We start from the raw sequence: 24,365 nt of genomic DNA on the forward strand, positions 1-24,365 counted from the left end.
GTTTGTTTGCTTTCCTCATTTCTGTTTCTCTTCTTGTGCACTGAGCTGAACTGCTAATCAGAGTGATTTCATTCACAGATGGACTCCGCTGACTCAGATTCAACATACCAAGCGCAGAGTAGTGCTAACAGTGCAGGACAACTAGGGCGACAGACGACCCGACATTGACCGACATAACTGTCAGCTTGGTGTGTCATGGCCCTTAGTCCTTTACTTATTCTCAGGGTGCTGTCAGACCTAGACTTCACTTGCTTTGGTCTGAATCAGGGACTTATTTTGTTACAAAGTTGCATAATTGCCTAGAATTGGTTCGTATTCTCACTTCAGCATTTACAAGCAGACCAGATAAAATGTCTTGTGTGAGAAAGCTGCTCTTGATTGGTCAGAATTTCCATGCAGGAAAAATCCAGTAAGTAAACAAAGCGTTGAAGAAGAGTACACTTGCAAGATAAATATGACACTTTCTAATGTCACAATGGAGGGACAACTACGCAGGTTGATTTTAGCGCTGCTCATCGTGGACTATATTGCTGTCATTGTTCATTTTAGTCAAACCATACAGTTTGAAAACGAGGCGCGGCTCCAACTAGAAATCAATGTGTTGATGCATTGGATGTGCTGAATGTGCATATTAAGGCAGTACAGGAGGAGGTGCACATTAATAATCCTCCAGGACTGTAACATGCTCATGTTTAGCCCAAACAATGTGTCATGTGACTGCAGTTGGTTCAGATCCAGGTCAGAACACGTTCTCACCACAAATGAACCGCACCAGAGAGACCATCTCTTCAAGAAGGTCTCGGTCTGGCTGTTTTGGTGTGCACCTGAGTGCGATTTCTGTGTTCACTCTCGCCCAAATGAACCACACTTAGGAGGCAAACTTGAGTTCGAACCTGGAGTGTGAAAGCAAAGCACTCTCAGTTATTGGTAAACTTTTTAAAGTTACCACTTCAGACATAGCTACTTTATAAAGACTTCATAATTTAATAAGTTGTTAATGTCAGATTTGACTTATGTTGTTGGAAAATAAGTGACAGGCTGCAATTGAAGGGGTCTTAGATAGTAGACTACATTACTGTAAAACCATATGTTAAACATAAGTAGCCTATTAACATAAAAGTAAGAAAGTATTCCTGATGAATTAAAGGATTTGCTCACAATTTGGAAACCCAAGTTATCACTGTAAATGGTTTGTATGATCCACAGTACATTATAACCAATTTATTAACTATTAACTATTTAAAGAACCATTAGGTGTGACTGTAAAAGGTATAGGCTACTCTATAGAAATATGTAGCTACTACACTGCTTTAATCAGACACTTGATTTGATTAAACTTCTTCCACTTCTACAGCTGATACTGTAATAATGTTTTGGAAGCCCAATGACTTATTATGATGTTATATTTGACACTACCCCCCAGTCCACAGCCCCCCTTGCCACTCCACTCAGCTCCCAGCAGGCTACACAGGAGTCAGCTTACACAGCCTCATACCTGCCCACCCCCCTCCTCCTTCTCCTCCTCCTCCTCCTCCTGTAGGGACTCCCTCTTTATCGTGCTGCTGCCATGCAGCGGAGCGTCAGTGTGCCAGCAGTCCCCACAGAGCGCAGAGCGCAGCGCCGTCTGTCACAGAGAGGAGCTTCAACACCTTTACGGGATTTGAAAGACAACAAGAGTGGATAAACTGAACTGAACAAGGTGAGCGAGGGGCTGACTGTCATTTTTCCGTTACAAGTGCATGTGTGAGTCCAGATTTATTGGTGAAGTTTTCCGGGTGTATTCGGGTTTGAATTGATTCATGCGATCAGTGCGCTGCGTGATTATTCTTCACTTTTCCTCCGTGCTGCTCCCGTGATGTGGCACCACTGTTTTACAGCTGTGCTTGGGTGAAAGATCGTTAAATTAATTACCTTGTGTGTTGTGCGCTGCTGAAATGACAAATAACCAACAGCCTGGTAACTGAACTGACCTCATAACGCTGTGGCACAGAGTGGATGTGGCACTCAGACTTCATGATAGGCTACTCAGTGTAAAATCACAAGTTAAATCCCAAATTAAATCCACTCTTAGAAATAGTACACGTGTCTCCCGTTTAAAAATTTACAGCATGATTACTTCAGTTTGTCTTCTGCCTGAGATCTTTATGGTGTGTTTATGGCCATTGCCCTACAAGGCAAATGCTCCATGGCAGTATGTCTGTGATGGATGTCAGGCTTTCTGTAGCTGGATGATCCATAAACAGCACACCAGGTTTATGGATCGACCCAAAACATTTTTTGAGAAGTTGACAAGTGCAGCAATTCATCATCTGCCATGTAAACCTATATGTGGGCTCCCTGGTTTAACTCAGCCTTGCAGTCCAGTCAGTAATAGCTGCATGGTTTGGAGAGACGGCTGACCACTGTGCTCTGATTAAAGCAGATACAGTTGACTCGGGGCAGCAGGTTTATCCCATCTTAACTCTGCTCCACGCTAAATATTTACATCTGGATGAAATCAGGGGAATGGCACAAATGAGGCTCTGGCCTCCAGACGTCTAATCAAGGAAGAAAAGTTTTGTAATCATAAATCAAATTAAGCATTTTCCTACCAATCAGTAAATTTATGAGAAATGCATGTCTCGCTTTGTAGTGAGTCATACTATTAAAAAAATAAAGCATATGACAGCGTTACCTCAGAGCTTACAGAGGAACAAAAGTGAGTTGGGGACCTGAGGGGTCATTATGCAACCCACCCACTCTAACACAGACAACACTGTCTCCTCCAAGGAGACAATCACATGCCCTCAGGGGTCAACTCCACCTTGACCCTCCTCTACCCCCTCCCACCTCTTGCCCTCCTCCTTAACTCTGATATGTTTCATGCACCCTGAGATGGTTTGATCAGTGTGGGATCAGGAGCATAAACAATGTAGGAGCGAGACTAAACAGACCACACATGTCCTGTAAACACATTCACCCTGAGATTCATAGGTGTGCATGTGCTGGTTTGGCCGCTGTGCAGCAGCAGGAGGTTTAATTCATGCTTTTTGATGCAGAGCATGAACTGGCAGTGATGAAGCTTTCCAGGGAGGGAAGGTGATCTTTAAGTTGCCTGCATGACGATATACAGTGATAAAAAGACAAACTGTGTGACATATGTCACCAGAGTGTGTGCAGTCGCTTAAATTTCCATTTTTCTGAGCACTTTAAAGGGATAGTTTGGATTTTTTGAAGTGGGGCTGTATGAGGTACTAATCCATAGTCAGAGTATTGCATACAATAGCGGTCTGCGTGCCCCCGGTTTGGAGAAGCAGACAGGAGCACTACCATGGAAGCTAAGTAGCCCAATGTACTGCTGTGGATAGGGGCAGCAGCAAAACATGTGTTAGCCACCTAAAAAACTTAATATCAGCAAGTGTACACTGTTTTACCCTGCTGTCAGACAACAATTTCCAATGGGGGGCTGACCTGAAACTGAAACTTATCTATGCTTTCTTTAATGCCAGACTCCATTGACAAAACCAGTAATTTTACCTTGCAGAACACAGGAGCTGCTGGTCTACAGCTGCCTCAGCCGGTTAGTTTGTTGGCGTTATTGTGTTACTCTGGTGTTGTAAAGGGTTAGTTCTGATTTACCAAAGTGACACAATAAGACAAAATAAACTACGGATCAATGCAGCGGTGCATCAGCAATTCCTGTGTGTTTTGCAAAGTAAAATAACTGCTTTTGTCAATGGAGTTTGGTGCCTGTGAAAAGAGCAATTTAATGGTTTCAGATTCTCATTGGAAAGGGCTGTCTGACAGCACATACTAATATAGCGTACACTTAAACTGATATTGACTTACTTTTAGGTGGCTATAATATATTTTGCTGCTGCCTTCCATCCATAGCAGTACATTGCTTAGCTTCCATGGTGGTACACCTGAATGCTTTGCCACATTGGGGGCCTGCCAACAGCCATCTACTGTAGCTAATTCACTGACTGTGGATAACACAAGTCCATGTTGGCAGAAAGATAAACTTATAAGATTGCTTTCCTAATAATTTTGGGTGTGATCGCCCTCAAGGCACTTGTTAAAACGAATGCAGGTAACGCATGACTTTTAATGAATTACTAGAAGGTGGATCCAGGCCCATTACGCCTCTACCTTTCCATGATTCAACTTTGGTTTTTGTTAAGGGTTCAAGCCCACAGATCTGACCCGGCTTGCTTCCCTGCTTGAGCTACAGTGACTCATAGATCATAAACACCTACAGCCAACATCAATCCGTCATACCGCTCGTGTTTAAACGCAGGATACAAACATCTCCCCGACTGAATTTCTACCTGCAAAATTACTGTGTGGAGCAGTCGTAAACAGTTCCATTCTCTTTCTGCCCGACTCATGTGGCAGCGCGCTAATTTTCCAGCTGTAATTCGGCTGCATCTGTGTTTGATGCTGATCCCAGCGGAGCAGACGAGAATACTTCCTCCCATCACAGAGCAGAGAATGCCCAGGGGCACCAAGCGCTGAGCTGCTCACTGCAGTCTCCGTCTGGGGTGTTGACAGGAGGCCTGACATCATTAACATGACTAAATGAAATGTAATTTAGGTCTTTGCCTTCCCGCTTGGCTCTTAGCACCAGCAGTGATATTGATGATGATGGTGTTGGTGGTGCGACACTTTTAAAGAAGCCTGGAGAATCATGATGACTTTATGACTTTTAAGATACTAAACTTACTCATGAATATTCATGCATTCACCATACTCTAGCTGCCTAAACAGAGGCCAAGCAACCACCATGTCATTGACCTCGGCATGATCCAGCACAGGAATATTTTATGGAATATCTTATGGTATATAATAGCACACCAGGATTTCTTATAGCCTTTTATTTTCCAGTTTTCTTCCCTACATACAAAAACGTTTTTACTTGACACTGTTTTTTTGAGGCTCTACAAGTGTATAATCTGATCGGTTTTAGCCACATCAGTGCTGACTGCGGGGAAGGAGCGGAAGCCGCAGGATATTTCATGGTTTTAGTTCACAATGGACCACTCATGTGTTTCTTATCACTTAAAGTTCAGCTGTACCACAGTCACTTTCAAGGCATGGTTATGCTTTCCTGCACAGCGCGGTCTTGAAAACATCACATCCTTAAGAGGGCTGTCAAACATTTGTTCTGTTTAATCCCCGTTTTGTTGCATGGTTACATGTAAAGACCCCCAAGTAATGGCGGGAAGCTTGAGTTTCTAATTAGAGAAGAAATGTACCCTGCTAATGACATCATCTTCCTCCTGGCACTGTGTTCAAGGAGTTTGTGTGTGTGTTGCTGAACAGCAGCTGGTTTTGGACATGAGAGGTTCACAACAGTGTGAGACTTCAAACACTCACCACACACACAAAGCGTCAGGCTTATAATTTAGCTTTATTGCTCCTTGTCGCCTTGTTTTGGGCCGTTGTGGAGACTGTCTCTGGGAACTTCCTCGCTGTCCGTTTTCAGGAGGAACTGTTTGAAAAAGAGGAAGAACTTGTCAAAGAAAAGCTTCTCAGTTACATCCAGCAGCAAAACAATATATTCAGGCAGGCACCCTGCGATACAGTAAACCCACTCTTACGCAGGACTGGCTGAAAGCAGAGGTAAAACCTACCATCTACTGCATGTGCCAAGCTAGTATTTCTCATGTTTTGTAAACACCAGAGTGTGGGATCATTTTCATTGAAGCCATAATTTGATGAGCAAAGACATATTTTTCAAACTGATGTAGCTTTTTGGAGTGGAACCTTCACTCGCTGGCTCCCCTCTTTAAAGATTTATGAGCTCTCCAAATTTCTTTGAATGCATTTTAGCTTGTTAGCAGAAATCAAAATTTGCACCAAATGTTTGTATCTAACTTTGGAAGTGATATGATCATTATCATAATCAGTCTTGTCATTCTCTGAGGCTTGAAGTCTGCTCTTACATCGCTCCCATCTCCATGGGCTCATAACTCAATCCATAATTCATTGTGGGCAACGAAATCATGAAACATGATCTGACAGATCTCCATCTCCTGACAGTCCCCTGTGTGTGGGTGACAGCTGTGAGAGCAGCCCTTCTCTCCGTTGCTCTCACATCCCCGTAATTGTTCACAGTCCGACCGGGCGCCTCTGTAGCTCTGCCACATCCCATCACGCTCAACTGTCGCAGCGCTGTGTCTGCTCAACCGTGAGGAAGATGACACAGGCCTGGACATTCCCTCCGATGCAGGAGGGGGACCGTCGACGTAGCTCCACAAACTGTTCCGGCTGCTCCAGATGTTTTCTGATTCTGACAGGCGGCGAGGGAGGAGAGGAAAGGAGGAGGAGAAGAGGGGCAAACGGCGGGGGTCTCTTTCCGTGCCACTCTGGGAGGGGGGGCTGTTTGCCACGAAGCAGGTCGGTCGATCAGTAATGAGAGAGGACAGCTGGCAGGTTCAGGGGAGGTTAACAGCTAAGCGTAGATGGCAGCGAGGAAAAACAGAGGAGCTCAGTCGAGGGTCTTTGTGTTTGAGATTTTTGGACTCTTTTCTTGTAGTCGGAAAGTTTTTGGAGGAGTTATGCTTGTTGGAAGTTTTGTGTTGGAAAACCTGCAAAGGTTAATGTTGGATTTAAGGCCCTGAAAAACCTAGCAGGCTATTTTACACAAGAGATTTCTGTTTCTGTCCTTGTGATCCTCACTGGAGAAAGTGGAGCAGACAGGACTGGAATCATTGTCACATATTTCTATTTCTGCACCAGTCAGGATTCAGCAACATTTAAATCTACTGACTCGTTTCCACTGCATAGTTTGGCTTTATTCAGTGTATCCTCATACAAAGGTTCGTATAATATTGGACTAATTAGTGCCCCATGAATGACACTGCATACTTAATGTGAAGTTATGTAATAGCGTTAAGTTAGGGAGGTTAGGGTTAAAGTTACTGTGATTAGGTTTAGGAAAAGAAACATGGTGAAGGCATACCTTAAAGTCAACTTAAAGTTCACTTAAAGTTCAAACAATTTGGAGCACTGGTCTCCTTGTGAAAGTCCTGTGTTTTGTGACCCATTCACTGCCCAAACCAACCTCTTTACAACCGTCTTTACTCCCGACACTGTGTTGGTCACGTGATTGCAGTGTTCCAAAATACATGGTTTATGCACGAATATCTGCCTCATGATTATGTGGGATAGTGGAAACTGTGGTGCATTACTTTTCGTAGGAAAATGTACAAATATGGCACTCAACTATTGTACCAGGTGCTTTTCTTTTATTGTTCGTCACTGTGAATAGTACCCTGTCAGTGAAGGCAGGATCCTCAGCTGATCACCATAGCGACATCGCATGAAACCGCTGTGACATCACCGTCAACGTGACTCTCTCATAGTGCATAACGTATTTTTATGGGTGCCAATTTGTAAAGTCTGGGGTGGGTGAATAAAAAACAGTTGTGGTCGCCATTTATGGTTTATTAAAAAAACAGGTTTGTGCAGGATGTCTTGTGCCGCTCTAATGACCAACCAATCAGTGGTCTCCAGTGTTTTAGATCAACCTTCCAAGCTTTCCAAGCTTAAGTGTTAGTTTATACATCTTTAGTGTTTATTTTTATAGAGAATACTAAAGTTTTCAGGGGCTTTAAAACTTAACCTTTATGCTCGCTAGCAAAAAAAAAAAAAGAGTTATGCCTAAAATAAAAAACAGCATTGGATTTTGCATCCTGCGTTTGCTTATTCAACATAAAAAAGACACCGCTATAAGAAGTGTTGCGTATTATTTCATCAGGATCTGTACTAAATGAACCTGTCCAAACAGTCTTCAGCTGTGCAGATAGCAAATCAATGCTGGCACATTTAAAGTGGTGGAGAGTGTGTAGTAACACAGCAGGGGGGTGTTGGATGGGGTTTGGCACCACAGTCACAGTCACGACCCAGTATTTGGGGACACATCACAGCTGGAGCAGCTTTAAGCTCTAACCAACCCCAAACAGCCCTGTCACAAGTGCTCACAAGGTGGTGTTAACCTTTTACTGCATCAGCAACATGTGTTTAGAATAATTCTGCAAATGTTGTGTGAATGTCTTTTTGGCAATGTGGTGTGTCTGTGTGAAAAGAGGGTGGGGTTACACAGATGTTACACTAATTTTCTTTCGCTTTAGTCGCTCTGGGAGTTCTGCTTTCTAAGTATCATCCAAATCTCTGCTCTGGTGCCCAGCTATTCATTCATCAGCAGCCTCTTTTATCCATCACAGTGTAGCGGGGCTTTTTATTGATATGGTTTTTAGGAGGTTTCAGTCAGCTCAAGTACAGGTACGCTAGTGTATGATTTAACAGCACTAACCATGTTTTGACATTTTAGTTGCTCTAACAGCTCTCATCCATTGAAGCGTCTTTTATCACTTTGTTGAAGCAGACATATGCCTGGCAGAGTGAAAAATGTGCCGACTTGGTGAAATAAAACATCTGGCAGCTGGCCAGACAGTGCTGTCTTTCAGAGCATTCTCACCAGCTGAGAGCTTAATGAGGGTGCACAGTGTGGGAACAGGCCTTCATAATTTAAGACTCTGGGAGATTGAGGGATGTGCCCAGATTTCTGCCTATGCACTGTGCTGTATAAACAGCCTCAGGACAGGCCTTTTTTGAGGGGGAGAGATCTGTGTTTCCCTGAGTTGCAAAGAAGTGCATTCCCAGTCCAGGGCTGTGCTGCACACACACAGTGGGTCACTGCGGTTTGTACTGCTGGTCACATAAGCCAGGCTGGCATGTGGAGGGAGCAGCAGCGGTGGTCATGATTTACAGAACAATGCTGTCCAGAGCTGGGATGTCTACTTGAGGCAGCCCAGATCTGGACGCTGGGTTTACGCCACTCAGCTCGCTCCTGCACACACCCTCTCTTACTGTCTTCTCCCACATAAACGTTCATGTGACACACTGCACACTTTAGATATGCTCAACCAAAGATTTTTACCAGTCAGTTTATCGATTTAACTGAAACATTCAATTAGTGTTGGCTTCTATTAAGCTCATGAAACAAGACGTTAGGTTGTTTTGCTCTGGTGGCCACAGTTGAAACTACTGGTAATGCGACATAAAAGGATTGTTTAAAGAAGAAACAGCCGTAAACTAAGATGATTTACTGACCACTGTACACATGTCATCAGGTCTAAAATGTTAAAAGCCAAACTGAACTTAGGGCTACAATGATAAATAATGATTATTTTCTCAATTGACCAACTAATGTTAAAAGAAATTAGATGTTACAAGAAATTAGCAAAAAAGTTAGCTTAGATGTCTTCAGATTTAATTTTTTTTTTGGACCAACAAATACCAATGATGGACAAAGATAAACATGAAATGATCACATTTGACAGATCAGACCTTAATTTATTGACTTTTTGGCCTTTGATCTTAGAAAATGACTTTCACGATTCAGTGAAGTCAGGCAGATGGTAGAAACAAAACAAACAGTCCGATGGGATGACTGGATGGTAAAACAGGTTTATTATTTTAAGTAATTTTTTAGTACTTGATCAAATTGCCCATGTTTTTTTCCTTGTGTGAAAGAGCTGTGTAACATCCGATGGTAAATTCTGTTACAACAAAAAGTTTAAATGTATTAAATGTCAATGGCAATGCCGTCATACCGTTACTGTTGCCAATATTTTATCCTGCTTTTGTCTACTAAAATAATGTCTGGTTTGCCATCTACCGTCTCCCTGATTCCATGTGAACACAACCTGACCTTTGTCAAAACTTCACATTTTGATAGAGCTTACATTTTCAGGTCATTTATATGTGTGGGTAGTCAGGCAGGTTCAACCAGAAGAGACACTAATGTGCATTTAATGGGCCCCTGAGTGGTAGAAACTTTTTGGGATATTCTCTGAGTGAGTCGATTTTATTGAAACAGATGAGCTGCTATTTTTAGGACACTTTTTTATTGTTTCATAGATCCGTGCTCCACATATCAGAGCAGTCGTAGAGAGAGATTTTAAAAAAATGTTGACACATACGCACAGTTCGTTTATAAGGATCCAGGTATACGTCATCTCCTTGTAAGTGCATGAGTTCACCCATCTGTAGTTCACTCATCGACAGTGAGGTAGTGCAGTAGGGCTTAACATTCCTGGTCTGGGAGGCAGGTTCAGGTGTCTCTGTGTTTCAGTGTGAATTATTAGGTTTCCTTGCACGGTGCACCTGGTGTAGAGATCATCTAAATGATGTTTAAGTCACTTATTTCAATCTTTGAGCTGAATTTAGATTCCAATGATAGTCTTCATTATTTTCATTATTTAAAACTGAATTTAAGAAACATTTTTAAGTCTAATGATGGGACAGATTTTGGCAGTTGACTCCAGATTTCCAAAGTGCTTTCTGGCTTGAAAAACTTTGGCTTGAAAAAGTAAATAGTGACTCATAAAACTTTATAGGTCAGAGCAGTTTAATTATCAACAGTACCAGCACTGCTCCTGGACCCTTGGCTGAGCAGAAAAAGGAACTTGCCCGGTCTGTTGATAAAAGCAAGGATAAATGTGAACACATTATCTCAGCAGACGTTATCTGTGTTAGCACTGCATGGGTGTTGCAGTGACGATAAAGGCCCGACTTACAGTATAATGGCTGATAAAGACTGACTGTATCACACGTGAAAGCAGTCACTGAAATCACATTGCTTTAATTATTAACTGAAATTAGCAGATTATAGACAACTAACAGTTATTTGTGCTATTGGTTATGGTGATCTTTTTTTTTTTATTATCGATTAATGTAGTTTCTGATACAGAAAATAACACCAGTTGCAGCTCACAAGATCTTTTAACTTTGTTCCCATAACTAAAAATGTGTATTTGTTAATAGTATGGAGCAGAATTTCATCAAATTTTACAAATCAGCTAAAAATACTGGCTTGTTAGCATATTAGCTAATAGCATATTAGCTTATTTACAAGCTATATTAAGTGTTGTTTTTGTAATTATTGCAAATACAACATTACTTTCTGCCTTTTGATGAGTTTCCTTTTTTCAAGGACTTAGTTTCAAATGCAAAAATGTTTTTTTTGTTTTTTTTTTTAAATGATGAAATAGAGTTTTGGCTGATTATACAAATCAGCTAATTAGCTTATTAGCTGATTAGCAAGCTAAAGCTGTTATTGTTTGCTTAAAAGATTCTGATTCGTGTGAGAAGGATGTGCTCTCTATTTGTAGACTTATAGGTTTTAATTTTTTTAAACAAAGCTTCAGTCAAACCAGATAATAGACTAATATTAGCTGATTAGCCGCCATCTGTGCTAACTGACCTGATTTAGGCAGTTTACTTGCTAATTAGCTGTTACATTTAAGGCTTTTGATTACTGTATGTCCACTGATACTTGTGTGTTTTCACTTTAAATTGTCATCTTAAACCAAATCAACATGTTCATTCACACACACTCAGCATGTCCCTGATTGGCACACACCACTGGTACTGTACCTCAAAAGCCATTTTGTCATGTGATCTCAGGACAACATCTGGAGAATCAGGTCCGTGCCATTGTACAGTTTCTCTAGTACACATGTAGCAAACAACAGGAGATTGCGTAAGAAATGTTCTTACCTACAGGAAACATTTCATATAGTTAAGGTGAGGGGTGGTGCCTGGGTAGAACGTGCAGGAGATCAGACATAATGTGGATTACACCGCGGCACCGTAGCTGGTTTGTTAATTAGGCCATCAACAACAGAGTCTCTTGCTATTCTTTCAATCTGTCTGACGATTTTAGCTTCAGCCTTTACCAACAGAAGTTCCTGAATCTCATCATCTCTCCAGTTCGACATTTTTTTTTGCCATGTTCATGTAAATGACCGTTCGTCTTCACCCTTGGATGTTAGCTTTTGTCCGGTTTCAAGTGAACCTCATGACAGAAATTACATTAACATACCCACTCACTTGCTGTCTGTTACCTGCCCTATTCACACATGGGCTCAATCTGACATTACACAGACTTTCTACTAGGAAGCTGGTGGGATAAAGTCCATTTAATGTCTGATTCAACTGACTCTGACACTTGCATTCTCACGTACAGCTCCTGAGGGTAATGTCTAGATAATTTCAGGTTTGCAGTGCAGTGTATAAGGGGCTAAAGTCTGTACACGCCAGGCTTGCTCAGCTGTCTCTGCAGTGATTTGCTTTGAATGACAAAAGAGCTGCAGCGTTGACTTGTCTATTTTACGGTTTGGGGAGAGGCCTATTCAGGTTGGGGGTCCCTGAAGTTGTCCCAGGTGGCCGACTGCTTCTCCACATGAATGTAGAGCAAGCCCCTGTGTAGCCTCTCACCGTAGATCAAGTGGCTAATGGCGCTCAAGGCCTCACAATGGTGACAGGATTTACAACTGGCTCCCAGGTTTTGTCTTTGAGAGGACAGTGGCTCCATCTCTTACATTTTACTGTCACCATGTTGTTATTTGTCCCTTTCTCTTCCTGACTAATGAGGCAGAGCAACCAGGTCAAGACTGATGTGTAGACCTGGAGGAGGACCGTTGTTGTGGTCCATTAATAATGCAAAGAAAGGCCAGTATGTCTCGTCATTTGGATAATAGAAGAAGACACCTCCTTTTCTTTGTCCTGCTCCATAACAGACTTCTTGAGGTCTGTAGTGTTGGTTAATGACCGAACCGGACACACTCATGAATCGTGGCTCATTAGTGGCCACGCAGGCGCTTTATATTCACACTGTAGAGAATCAATGCGCACAGATGCTACGTCTTGACATAAAGAGCTTTGGTTAACGTTTGAACATTCAGACATTTCAGTCCATTAGTGATGATCGTTAGTCTGTGTCATCCTTAAGAGTGGTGCCAGATGTTAGTATAAAGAAAGTGAGGCGACAGAGAAAGACAGGAAAGGCGTTAGAGGTGGCCATTTGGTTCCCTGTCGGCAGCAGATGCCTCTCATCTGTCCAAAGATTAATTTGACAGGTAAGCGTGCTGAATTCATTCCCAGGAGCTTCAAAGGTGGTCCTCGTGAATTTATTAACCTCTTATCTTGTGTTTACCCCACTGAATGCATAATTCACACTGGGACTTCCTTTAACCTTCTGATCTGAGGCCAGCTGGTTTGTCTTTGGCTACACCCAGATGAAGTCTTCCGTGGGTTCTCTTCCAGCAAACAAACACTTCCTGAAATTTGTTTGGTGTTTAGCTTCTCTCTGGGGCACCACTTCCACATCAGAGAAATAAGCACAACTGCAGTTTTCTCAATGTCAAATACATTCACGTCACACAGTATAATTGATAATAAAACTTAAACCTGCTTTGCGTTCTCAGGGGGTCAAATGCAAGTAGCCCAAACAGTGCTGTTGATTAAAAGGAAAATTGTCCCTTCCCATGACAGGTCTTTGTCAGGGTTGTCTGAGCATCTTTATGTAGCATGACACAAAACATCTGGTTCCTCTTTAGCTGCATGGGGGCGCCCGTCTAAGCCTCCCCTGCAGGCCGGGCCATCCGCTTTACAGGGAGGACACGGGGGAGGCAGGAAAGGAAGACAGAGGGCAGACAGACAGACAGAGGAGTTTTATTAAAGAACAGAGAGCTGGAAGGTGAAAGAGAGCGGTCGCATGCCAAACATGTAATTCTGGACTTCATTAATGTCTGGATTCTGTTGATATTGTTTGCACTGCTCATCCCAGCGATCAGTTTTAGAATGAGATGTTTGACATTTCTGCAGGTTTTATACTTTCTGACCGTGAGCACCTCCTGTAACAAGGCTCATGTAGAGCTGTGTAATACATATTTAGTTATAAAGGGGCCAGAGTGCTTGTTGAATTGTCAAACACCTGGGAAAATTTTTTGCTTCTCATATCTTTCTGACATCAAGATTGGGTAGAAGGGCCTACCTGCAGAGCTCCAGGCTCAGGCTCACCTCCTCCTCCGTCAAACCCTTTCTGGTCATTAGCTTGGAGAAGGAAGTCTGAAACTGTGAACGCCCATCAGAGACCATCATCAGCATACAGTAGCATGTGTTCATTCATTTGAATAAGCCTGCGGCCCTGCGCCAGTAACACCAAGGTAAACAATACAACTTGTACAATGATAATTATAATGATAATAGAAAATGCATTTGATATAACATCTTTTACAGCGATAAACACAAAGTGCTTAACAAAATGCAGTGAAACAATCAAACAATAGAACATGCAGTCAACAAAGACAAAGGCAATAATACAATAAAAACAAAATAAAAGTCAAAGAAAAGACCATAAAACACAGAGCAAATACAGGCTACCGAGAACCTCAAAATAGACACACCAAGGAACAATACAATATGTAATAATGCAATATTTTGATACTGAACTATAACTTATAAAGTTTGATTAGGTAACGTAATGTTAAGTAGCTAATTACCTGTACTAATCTTATGAGCCTTATGACGTTAACCTTATGAGACTTATGACATTGGTTTGCGAATGACATTAGCATAGCTAGCTCACATTAGCAAACCCTTAAGGTTAGTACCACGCATTTGTAATAATACCTAGACAGTGGATTGAAAGATGAGAATTGCTCGTCTGGCTCAGATGCCAAAAAAAGTTTCTAGTGTCCTGGTTTACTTCTACAGTATACGGCCCGCTAACTATGTGCAGTAGTGTTTCTCCTGCTCCATGGATCAAAAATTCACAATAGAATCATAATTGACCTTGTTTGTCAACTGTTTTACAGACTTCTCTTTTGTAATGGTAGCCTACAGGGAAAATCCTTTTTGGTGCAATACCATGCATGGCCACTGGGAAAAGTTGGCTGCAAGGCTGAGCAGTGTTCCTGGGGCCCTGGTTATTACAAGTTATTAGCTGCTTAACGTCACAATACATAGCCTCTTTTAAAGTTACAGTTATATTGAAATACTAGACTGTATTGTTTACCTTGGTGTTATGGTGTTCATTAACAATAAGCACAACAAACATATACATATACATATGTAGCCTGAATGTGAAACCAAATATGATCAGTCAGCTTGTAACAGGCCCCATACAGTGGCATGGACTTAATAGAGTGTAATAAATACGCACTCTGTAGGCTAGTTTATTTAACGATGAGTGCAATAAAACAATACATGGTGCAATATAATACAGTGATATGTAAATGTTATTTATTGACTAGGAACTGTGACAACCATGGTTCCTGGTGATGGAGGTGGGTCCAAACCTGAAGCTCTGCAGCGGGACTCTATTAGAATAGGGAGAGGTGTTTGCAGGCTGCAGCTGACAATATTTGTACTTTACAAGTCAGACAATTCAGGCAGAAGTTGCCCAGGTGTGCAGAGATGAGGAAGTATTCGGTGTTGAGCTGTTGCGCGTATATGTTTGCAGAATTCGCAGCTACAGAAGAAAACAAATGATGGCATAGTGCCAATATCACTTTTGTATTGTAACTGGCTGACATTGAAAAAGGTAAATTATAGTGTTTTAGTGTATATTACAAAGGATGTTGAAAGGTTTTCAGACTTTGTGGTTTGCGTCCCTTTCAACCAGGCAATGCCCACACTGACCCCTTTATACTGGTGCTTAAGTCTCTGAACTGTGACCACTTCAAAGAACTGGTGTGATTTTTCCATCTCAGACTGTTTCACTTTAGAGTCCAGAAGAAGTAAAACTCTCCAAGACATCAGCAGAGATATCAGAAAAGTAAAGAAATGCTTTTCCTGTTCTGTACTATTTTGTCAATCATATCGTGACATCTAAGATTGATTTTGCAACCCAGTTTGGGAACCTTTAATATGAAAATGTAGGTTACCTCTTGAATAAATGTCCATATATGAGAAAAATCAATTCTCATGAATAAGGCATCTTGTTTGGCAAATGCTTTTGAAGACTGTGCTCAGAGAAAAAGAAGCACACAGTAAATAGAGCAGCAGAGAGACAGGGTGTATGCAGGAAGAGAGTGATAGAGTCAGGAGGAAAATGAGAGGGTAAGGAGGCCCTGTGGCATATACAGGAGATGTAGAGAGGTGAAGAGTGGGAAGGAGGGCAGGAGAGTGCAGCAGGAAGGGAAAGGCCGAGGTTAGGTAGCATTAGGGAAGAGAAGGTGGGGGGTTGTTCACTGTAGAGATGAGAAAGAAGTGAAGGGTTTAGAGGTTAATGACGACCTACAGTGAGAGATGAGGAGAAAGATTCAGCAGCCATCTCACGCTTTTCACAAACCTTGAGATCACAGGAGAAGGTGGTGGGTACTAATCTGGCTCATTATGGTCAATGGGGCTAATGGTGGCTATTGTTCTCCAGCAAATCCCAGTTGAGTCTTTGGCTTGTGTGAGTGTGTGTGTTTTCAAATGTAACAGTTTCATCATGCACATTTCCTCTCCCTGCCGTTCCAGCTTCCTCTCTTTTAAGATGGTATTATTTTATGTTTAGAAGAAATCTCAGCACACTTCTATCAGTCGTTGTCTATATTCAGCCCCATTTCTGGTGAAGACGTTGTGTCCCAAATAACCGTCAGTTATCACTGTGACTCAGATTCAGTCATATGATGTCCGAGATAGCACTCGGAGCAAGAGATGACCTCTGAAAGCATCCGGTTTCCTTCAAGCTTGTAATGCCAGATTCACTGAGTGCACACTGCCATTAAGAAGAAAACCACAGAAATACAAGAAATAGGACAAATGGTGTCCATCTTGTTGTGGATTTTAGGGTTATGGCTGTCGGGTCAGTGAGGATTAACCGTTGCTGTATCCATATTATTTTCATACTTTACCCCACCCCCCTCAACGGAAAGCCAACATCAGGATTAATGACTTTGTTTAGGCTCCTATGGCGATAATCCCCTTTAATGCTTCAGTAGCAATAGCCTGCACCTTTCCATTCTGAACTCAGATGGCGAACAGATTGTTCCGGAAGAAAGGTGTCTAACCAAATCCCCGTCACAAGCCGCAACCTCTAGTCCCTCTTCCTCCTCATTTTTCTTGTTTCATGCCCTTTCTTCCTTCCACACCTGTTGCAAGACGTTTTCCTTGAACCTAAACAATGGCTGACTTTCCCGAGCTCTGACAGGCCGACATCTGGAAAAAAAACAACTAGCTGGCTGTTGCCCCCCTCCTTGCTGAATTTATAGCAGCATGCCATTTGACAGGGTAGAGCTGCTCTGTAGAGGGTGAGCAGACTTAATGAGGTAGAGTGAAGTTAACATGAAATATCACCTTCTAATGTATTAAAAGTAGTTTTATATTAAGTGGTAATAGACTGGAGAGATATACTAATAGTCAAACTAAACCCAGCAGAAAAATTAAGAAAATTCTAGGAGAGCAACCAGACGATTCTCTTTTCTGATGTTCTCTGTCGATTAAACTGTCTGTTATTTTCTTAATTAATTAATTAATGGTTTGGTCTATAAAGTGTCAGAAAATGGTGAAAAATGTCAATCCGTGTTTCCCAAAGCCCAAGATGGCGCCCTCAAATGTCTTGTTTGGCACACAACACCAAGATGTTTAGTTTACTGTCTTAGAGAAGTAAAGGAACCAGTAAATATTCACATTTATTTTTTTCTTTACAAATCACTCAAACCGATTAATCGCTTATCAAATTAGTTGGAAACTTAAGTAATAGTTGATGACTGATTGATTAATCATTGCAGCTCTATGAGAGAGACATCTTTTATTTTTTGTTTTGCTTATTGCAAGTCATTTTGATTTGATTCAAGTGTCAGTGGGCTGAGGTACATATAGTCATGTTGTCTTAGGTTTGAATTTGACCTTGGTTGCATGTCACTCTGTCACACTATTATTTTACAATCTTACATACAGACAGGTTTTATAAATATACAGCGGAAAGCTGGGGTTAAGTATGTGCTTGGGTTCCCCACTGTCAGTGGTCTCATATGTTTTGCCTTAAATGATGAGACATGGATCCTTTTTCCTGTCAGAGGAGGCTGTTCATTGTTTTACCTCATGTGAAGGAAAAGTTAAAATAGCATTTGATAACGCTTAAGGCCGACCTGAGGGAACAATAAGCACAACACCCTCCTGTTGTCGAGCCCAGCACACGGAGCATTTATCTCCCCAGATGGACTCTTAATACATGTTGAAGGGAAGTGAATGAAAAACAGGCTCCACTTGTGCCTCTGGGTAGCTGCTTCAAGTTTAAGAGACGTGTTCTTTGTCTTCACAGTTTGCACGTGGCAAACTCGCTGCCTTCTTTTTGTGGACTTAAAAAAAGGTGCAGAATAAGAGAAAGGCTATACATATGGCCTGCTTTCATTTATAGGGAAGCCTGTTATTGACTCGTGCTGACACACAGACACACATGCTTGTAAGCTCAGGTGCAAAACTAGAGCGGATACACAAATATACTCATGACCCCATGCGCATACGTGCACACATACATCGACACATGATAACTGCTGGGTTGTTTTCATGCTATAAATACTCCTCTGGTAGAGCCTATCCCATTATAGACACGTGCAGCCTCCCCCCTCCAAAATCCTCATATAGCATGAAAACTTTAAAAGATATAAAACGTCAACCTTCCCAGAACACTTCATAAATATTAAATGTGGGACTCCATTGCACAGAGGCATGCCTTATCTTTGGTTTAAAGTGTGGTGTAATGTTTTTAGTAGCCTGTTAATTTGAAGAACAAGCTGTTTAACTGTGACTGTGAAAGAGTTATTGCTTCAGAGTGTATCGGTTTAATGAAGCAGCACTTTAGGCATGTTTACGGGACAACAAACTCAGTCTAGTTTTCACTTGAGATGTTGGTTTCTGCTTGTCAGGTTTTCTCATGATCAGTCATATGGTGACTGCCTATTACACCAACCACCCAGAATTCCAGAGTCCTGATAGTCCCACTGGACCGAAAGCCCATTTCTTCGACAGTCTGTTATACCAGAAAACAAATGTCCCATTGCTCTGTAGTCCGGTTTCTTGGAGAATACACACTCCTTTCAGTTCCCAGTTGCCAAAAAAAATGTTCCCATTGTACATTTCTTTAAACCATGGAGAGTTTACATTAGTCAGCAACACTGTGGTGAACGTGTGGTTAGGTTAAGCTACAAAAGTCATGGGTTATGGTTTGGAAAAGATCATATTTTGGCTTAAAACACCCACTTTTGGTGGCACAAAAGTCGCTGGAAAAGCAGGGATGGGTCAGTGAAAAACATCCCAGTGCTGGGAAATACTGCGAAGGGTTGGTAACAACACCCTGGTGGGAATCTGTAACTAACTGCAGGGAGTGTGTATTGCAGTGGTTGTTGGGATAACAATGGGATAACATACTGTCGGAGCTGTAAAATGAGACATTTTTTGGACTAATGGGGCTTTGAAATTTTGGGCTGTGGGAACAATGGCGTGGCACTAGTCATACAGGATGTTGTATTTGCTGCCCATTAAAGCAAACCTGAAACAATTAATCAATGAAGATCTGTCTGGGAAAAAGAACAGTTATTTCAATACAACTTCCTGTGCAGAAAACAGATGAAGGCAGACACGTCATCATGTGCCTGGACAGCAGACATTGTTTCATCCATTCATCTTTCATCCAGTGCTTACTGGACGCTGCAGTACTGTCTGGAAACAGACATCTATCATTTTAAAAATAAGACATAAATCAGTGACAAATGAAGAAATGTAAGCACAGGAAACATTGCCCACATGTGCTTGTTTATTATTAAATATGATACCTATGGTCACATTCATGAAATTGCTTATTCCACAAAAAAAATATCTTGTCCAAGTGGTTTGTCCGTCTTCAAAAATGTTACTGGTTTAGCTGAACCATGTTAATGTATCCTGTATCTGAACCCCTATCTGTTTACTCATTAACTCATTGCCTTACTGTATTAACATGTAAGATAGAGGGTCATCAAATGTGTACACATGTCAGCTTTGCATTGCTGCCTGCTCCAGACATGTAACTCCCTCCAGCTTTAAATAAGCACAATCTGAGCAGAGCTTTGGGGACCACCGTCCGTCCTGCCATCTGGTCTCTGTGGCTCGCCCTGCAGAATAACACTCCCAACTAAAACCCTCTCTCTCTGTCTCTCTGTGTCTCCCAGGAGTCCACGCAGGTGAGGTGAGGACAAGGACGAGATCTGCATCTGCCCCATCTGTCTATCAACAAACCAAGTGCCTCGGTGCCGGCCACCCTCAGGTCACCTCAACCACAACGGGCGCCAAACAATAAAAGTCCTGACCTGGCGTCCCTCAGACAGCCTGCGCAAAGCAAATATTTGAGGCCATTATATCTAATTTCTCCAGGCAGCCATTGCTGAAAAGATCAACAGTGTAGGGTGTTGTTGGGAGACAGAAAGAGAGAAGAAAAAAGTGGGGGAAGGAAAAAGTAACCCTTTCAAAGTGCACCCTGCCTGCTATTTCTGCTGCGCTGTGGGCAGGGAGCGTCTCATTTGGGAGTGCTCTTGGCTGACAAAAAAAGGACTTCCCTGTGCCCTGCCTGCCTATCCAAATGCCTGTGTAAATACTGGATAGAGATATCAATTTGTCTGGGCTCTGACATTACCCAACAAAGAGGCTGTAAGCTATCTATAGAAAACGTTACAACAAACTTGGACTCTGTGGTCTCCTGAATTGCTACCTATCTATTACCCCTCAAGGAAGATTCAAGAGCTGTGTGAACAGGAATGAGAGCTGCCGCAGTTTGCTACACTTAGAAACTTTTGCAAACTCAAAAGAAAATTTCACAACAGCTGCTCTCTGCGGGACACCGGAAGCAGTGGGTCAAATAGAGGCTGCATTTTTGATGTCTCTCCCAGCTTACTGAATCAGCATGAAGCCCCTAACGCCAGCTGGATCCCCCTCTCCTCTGAGGCTCCTCAACAAGGGTCCAGACTACCTGCGCAGGCAGATAGATGGTGGAGGCCACGGCCGTGCAATCAGCGCTGTGGAGAGGCTTGAGGCCGACAAAGCAAAATATGTGAAGACCCAGCAGGTGATCAACACCAAACAGGAGCCTGTGCTGGTGCCCTGTGCCACCCCACCACCACAGCCCCGGAGAGCGATTGCCATCCCTGGCAGCCTGACGCCTCATCTACCCCCACGCCGTTCATCCAACACCCCTTTCTCTACACTCTCCTTCACGTCAAGAGACGAGAATGAAAACGACGACTCCAGGAAGGAGAATAGACGGACTTCTGTTGACGTTGAGGCACATAACAGGAGCAATGTGAACAAAGCACTGCCTCCCAACCCCAGGACTTCTGGCATTAACACCTTGGTAGCGCCACACAGTGCCCCTGTACTCAGAAGAAGCACAGGCAAACGCATGCTGAGGCCGGACTCCCTCGTCATTTACAGGCAGAAGAAAGAGTGCAAGAGTCCGAGTGGTGCAGCAGTGGGAGAGAACAATAACTCAGAGGTGAAGGGGTATAGCTTTGTCCGCCGGCTCTTCCAGGGTTCCATGAGGGAGAAGAGTAGTGGAAGTGAAGGCAGAATCCAGAAGATGGTCATTGGTGAAGAGAAAGCACCATCAAGGGATGGAGACTCCCGAATGTCTTGGACCAATGACAAAGACACTATGGACGGAGGACTGGGGAGCAGACGGTCTAGTAAAACTGACCAAGAACGCAGCCCAGGGTCGATCCCGAGCCCGGGGTTTAGCTGTGTGCTTGAACGGACTGAAAATGGATTTACAAATGGTACCAGTAATGGTGTCACCAATGGCAACCACACAAGTAACCATGATGACGAGAACGACCCGTGGAAGCGGGCGTCACCCCCACCAGCACCCAGAAGGCACCTTGGGGAGTTGCGGCGCTCCCAGTCAGACCTGCGTCTGCGCTGCTCGGTAGCGTTATCAGAGCAGGAGCATTTCTTTGACTTCTGCGGGCTGGACGTGGACATGATAGAGCGTCTGGGTCGAGAGAATTTTCTCTCAGGTGCCAGCTCCATAGACACACTCTCACTGGCCCTCCGTAGTGTAGGTGGGGATGGCTGCGGCGGCTCAGAGCCCAGTGAGTTTTCCCAGCACTCAGGAGATGGGCTGTTTCAGGAGGAGCTGGCTGAGCAGGTTCCCACTGGTGTGTCAATCATTGAGAGGAACGCTCGAGTCATCAAGTGGCTTTACGGGTGTAAGAACGCTGCTCGAGAGGGACCCAAAGAATCTACTGTTTAATATAGGGATGGGGAACCATGTGACGTGGAGTGTGAGAGTCTGAAGGTGTTCTTATGTGTTCTTTATAAGTGAAATCACCTGGTGCAGACCTTTGCCCATTGTGCAGAAATTTGCTGTTGAGTTTGCACTGCAAACCAAAAGTCATAGCATTGAGTCACGACTGAATTTCACTTGATTTCAAAAAAGCCACACTCAGGCTGGGCTGTGATTAGCGAGCAGCGATGCATCACAGAAGGAAAAAATAGGACTTGTTTCTATTTGTGAGCCTCGAGCAGCGATGCAAGTCAAAGCTCCTAGCAAAATGTGACTTCTCTTTAAATTTAGAATGAGTCTCTGACAGTCGGCTCAGGATTTGTTTGCAGAATTAGCACTCCGTGGCACATGATTACCTTCAGTCCCTCGCTCTCTGCTACTCCAAAGAGACTGTTTCTTCAAATGAGAGGACAAGCTCCGAGTCATCTCTGGTCAAACTGATATATTGTATTTATAGAGCCTATGGACATATTGTGTGGATGTGGACAGACCTTACTGGTGAATGGAACCATTACTCCCAGCAAAATGTTATGTGTGTGTATGTGGCTGTGTGTGGAGTAGACACTGCCGTCCTCTCCATTTGTAGCTTCAGTTATTGACCGAACTGATCCGAAATCAGCCCCTGTGACACCTCACGAGGCACATAAGTGTGTGTTCGTCACGACACAGTGAACACAGTCTAGTGTCCTTGACGCCGACACTCTCCCTTAACGACTAAATTAAAATGGAAAACCACTAAGCTATGTTTTTTTCTAAACTGGAAAACTGTTGTGTGAGTGTGAAGTGAACCATGAGTACCTCATTCGGATCTGTCCCAGTTTAGTTTGTGTGTTGCTTTTTTTTTTTTTTTTTTTTTACTACTTAAACGCAGGCGTTGGAACAAACATGCGAGGCACCCCTGTGGGGTTGTTAATGCACTGAACTGGACAGAGAGGGAGGAAATGACAGAGAGAGATATAGCTTTGATTCTTTAAAGAGATTCATCTCACATAACGTTAAACACTGAGCTGGATTCAAAGGAGCACCTGCATCGAGGAGGACATTGAGGAGCCATGCCTGGCCAGTAATTTTTGTCATTTTCATCTCATTTTGTAAACCCTAAAGACTCTCACAAAGTAAAAACACTGTCCAATAATCACGTGTGACACAGCCATTGATTGCTAATGCTTAATGTGTGTTCAGTGCTCACAGCTATGGCTGCAAGAAGAGCATCAGGGAAAGATTCCTGTCAGAGCAAACTTGACTTTTGCAGGCAGATACAAGCACAATGAGAGTTTAAATCTCACGGAGGAAGTTTCAAAAATGAATAAAATTTCATGAAAATAATACAGTCACCTCCAAAAGTAAAAGAGCCAAACTACCGCAAACTGTTTTAGGACGTCACTTTCACCATCTGGCAGTTTACAGACGTTTAACCTTCCCAGCTGGCTCGGTCAGCACGTTTCCCATCAAATCAAAACAAGCAGGGGAGGCTGAAGCTGCCCTCCTTTCTCTGATAACCACAGATCCTACCTCACGTCATCCATCCTTCAGTGATTCTCACTTTATCTCCATGAAAGGTCACTTCCATTGCTTGACCTGAAGGATGCCACTGAAATATGAACTGAGCGAGAGGGGCGGGGGGGTCTGCCGAGGTATGCGAAGGTTAGACCGAGAGGCGTTCAGGGCTGAGAATGACTGAAACCAAGGGCACGGTATATTTATATGTGTGATAAATTAACACAATTAATTGCAGCTTTGGTGTTTGATTTTCTGTATTTATAATCAGCATGGCACACTCCTGACATCCCTTCAACCTGGACTTTTTTTTGTTTTTATATCTCCCTGTTAAAAACCGTTTGGTTGCATGTTTACAAAGTGGCTCCATGAAAATCTGAATCTCTTTTTTTATTTGATATATAAATATATATAAATGAGAGATTTAGTTTTATTCCAAAGATGTTTGTGTATGATGTACACAGCAAATAAACACAAAGAAAGAAATATTTGTTTGGATGTTTTTTTGGTGTCTTGTTGTGTTTTGGGTGAAATTTCAATCTTGTAACCTTCATTGTTCAATTAAATAATTTATATTACATTACATTAGACTAAATAGATCAGTCAATATAAAAACACAGATAAAGTGATGACTGTGTTGTTCTCTAATCTTCTCCTGGTCGACTGAGTCAGTGTTGTGACGCTACCACGTCCTTGACTCCTTTGTTGCCTCCCTCCACCACATCATGTCTCATTTTTCACATTATCTCAAGTGGCTACGCGCTAATCCTTTTAGCATTCCCTGCATGCT

At 42.7% G+C, this 24,365-nt stretch overlaps 1 protein-coding gene across 1 annotated transcript; it reads left to right on the top strand.

The window, feature by feature from the left end:
- The first annotated feature begins 1,587 nt into the window (after positions 1–1,587).
- Positions 1,588–24,043, top strand: fam110d (family with sequence similarity 110 member D). Its single transcript, XM_049584720.1, has 2 exons — positions 1,588–1,699; positions 19,974–24,043. The coding sequence occupies exon 2, from the start codon at positions 20,702–20,704 to the stop codon at positions 22,043–22,045; it is 1,344 nt and encodes a 447-aa protein (XP_049440677.1). The 5' UTR covers positions 1,588–1,699; positions 19,974–20,701; the 3' UTR covers positions 22,046–24,043.
- The last annotated feature ends 322 nt before the right edge of the window (positions 24,044–24,365 follow it).

The sequence above is a fragment of the Epinephelus fuscoguttatus genome, linkage group LG8 (assembly GCF_011397635.1).
Source record: "Epinephelus fuscoguttatus linkage group LG8, E.fuscoguttatus.final_Chr_v1".
NCBI classification, from domain to species: Eukaryota; Metazoa; Chordata; class Actinopteri; order Perciformes; family Serranidae; genus Epinephelus; species Epinephelus fuscoguttatus.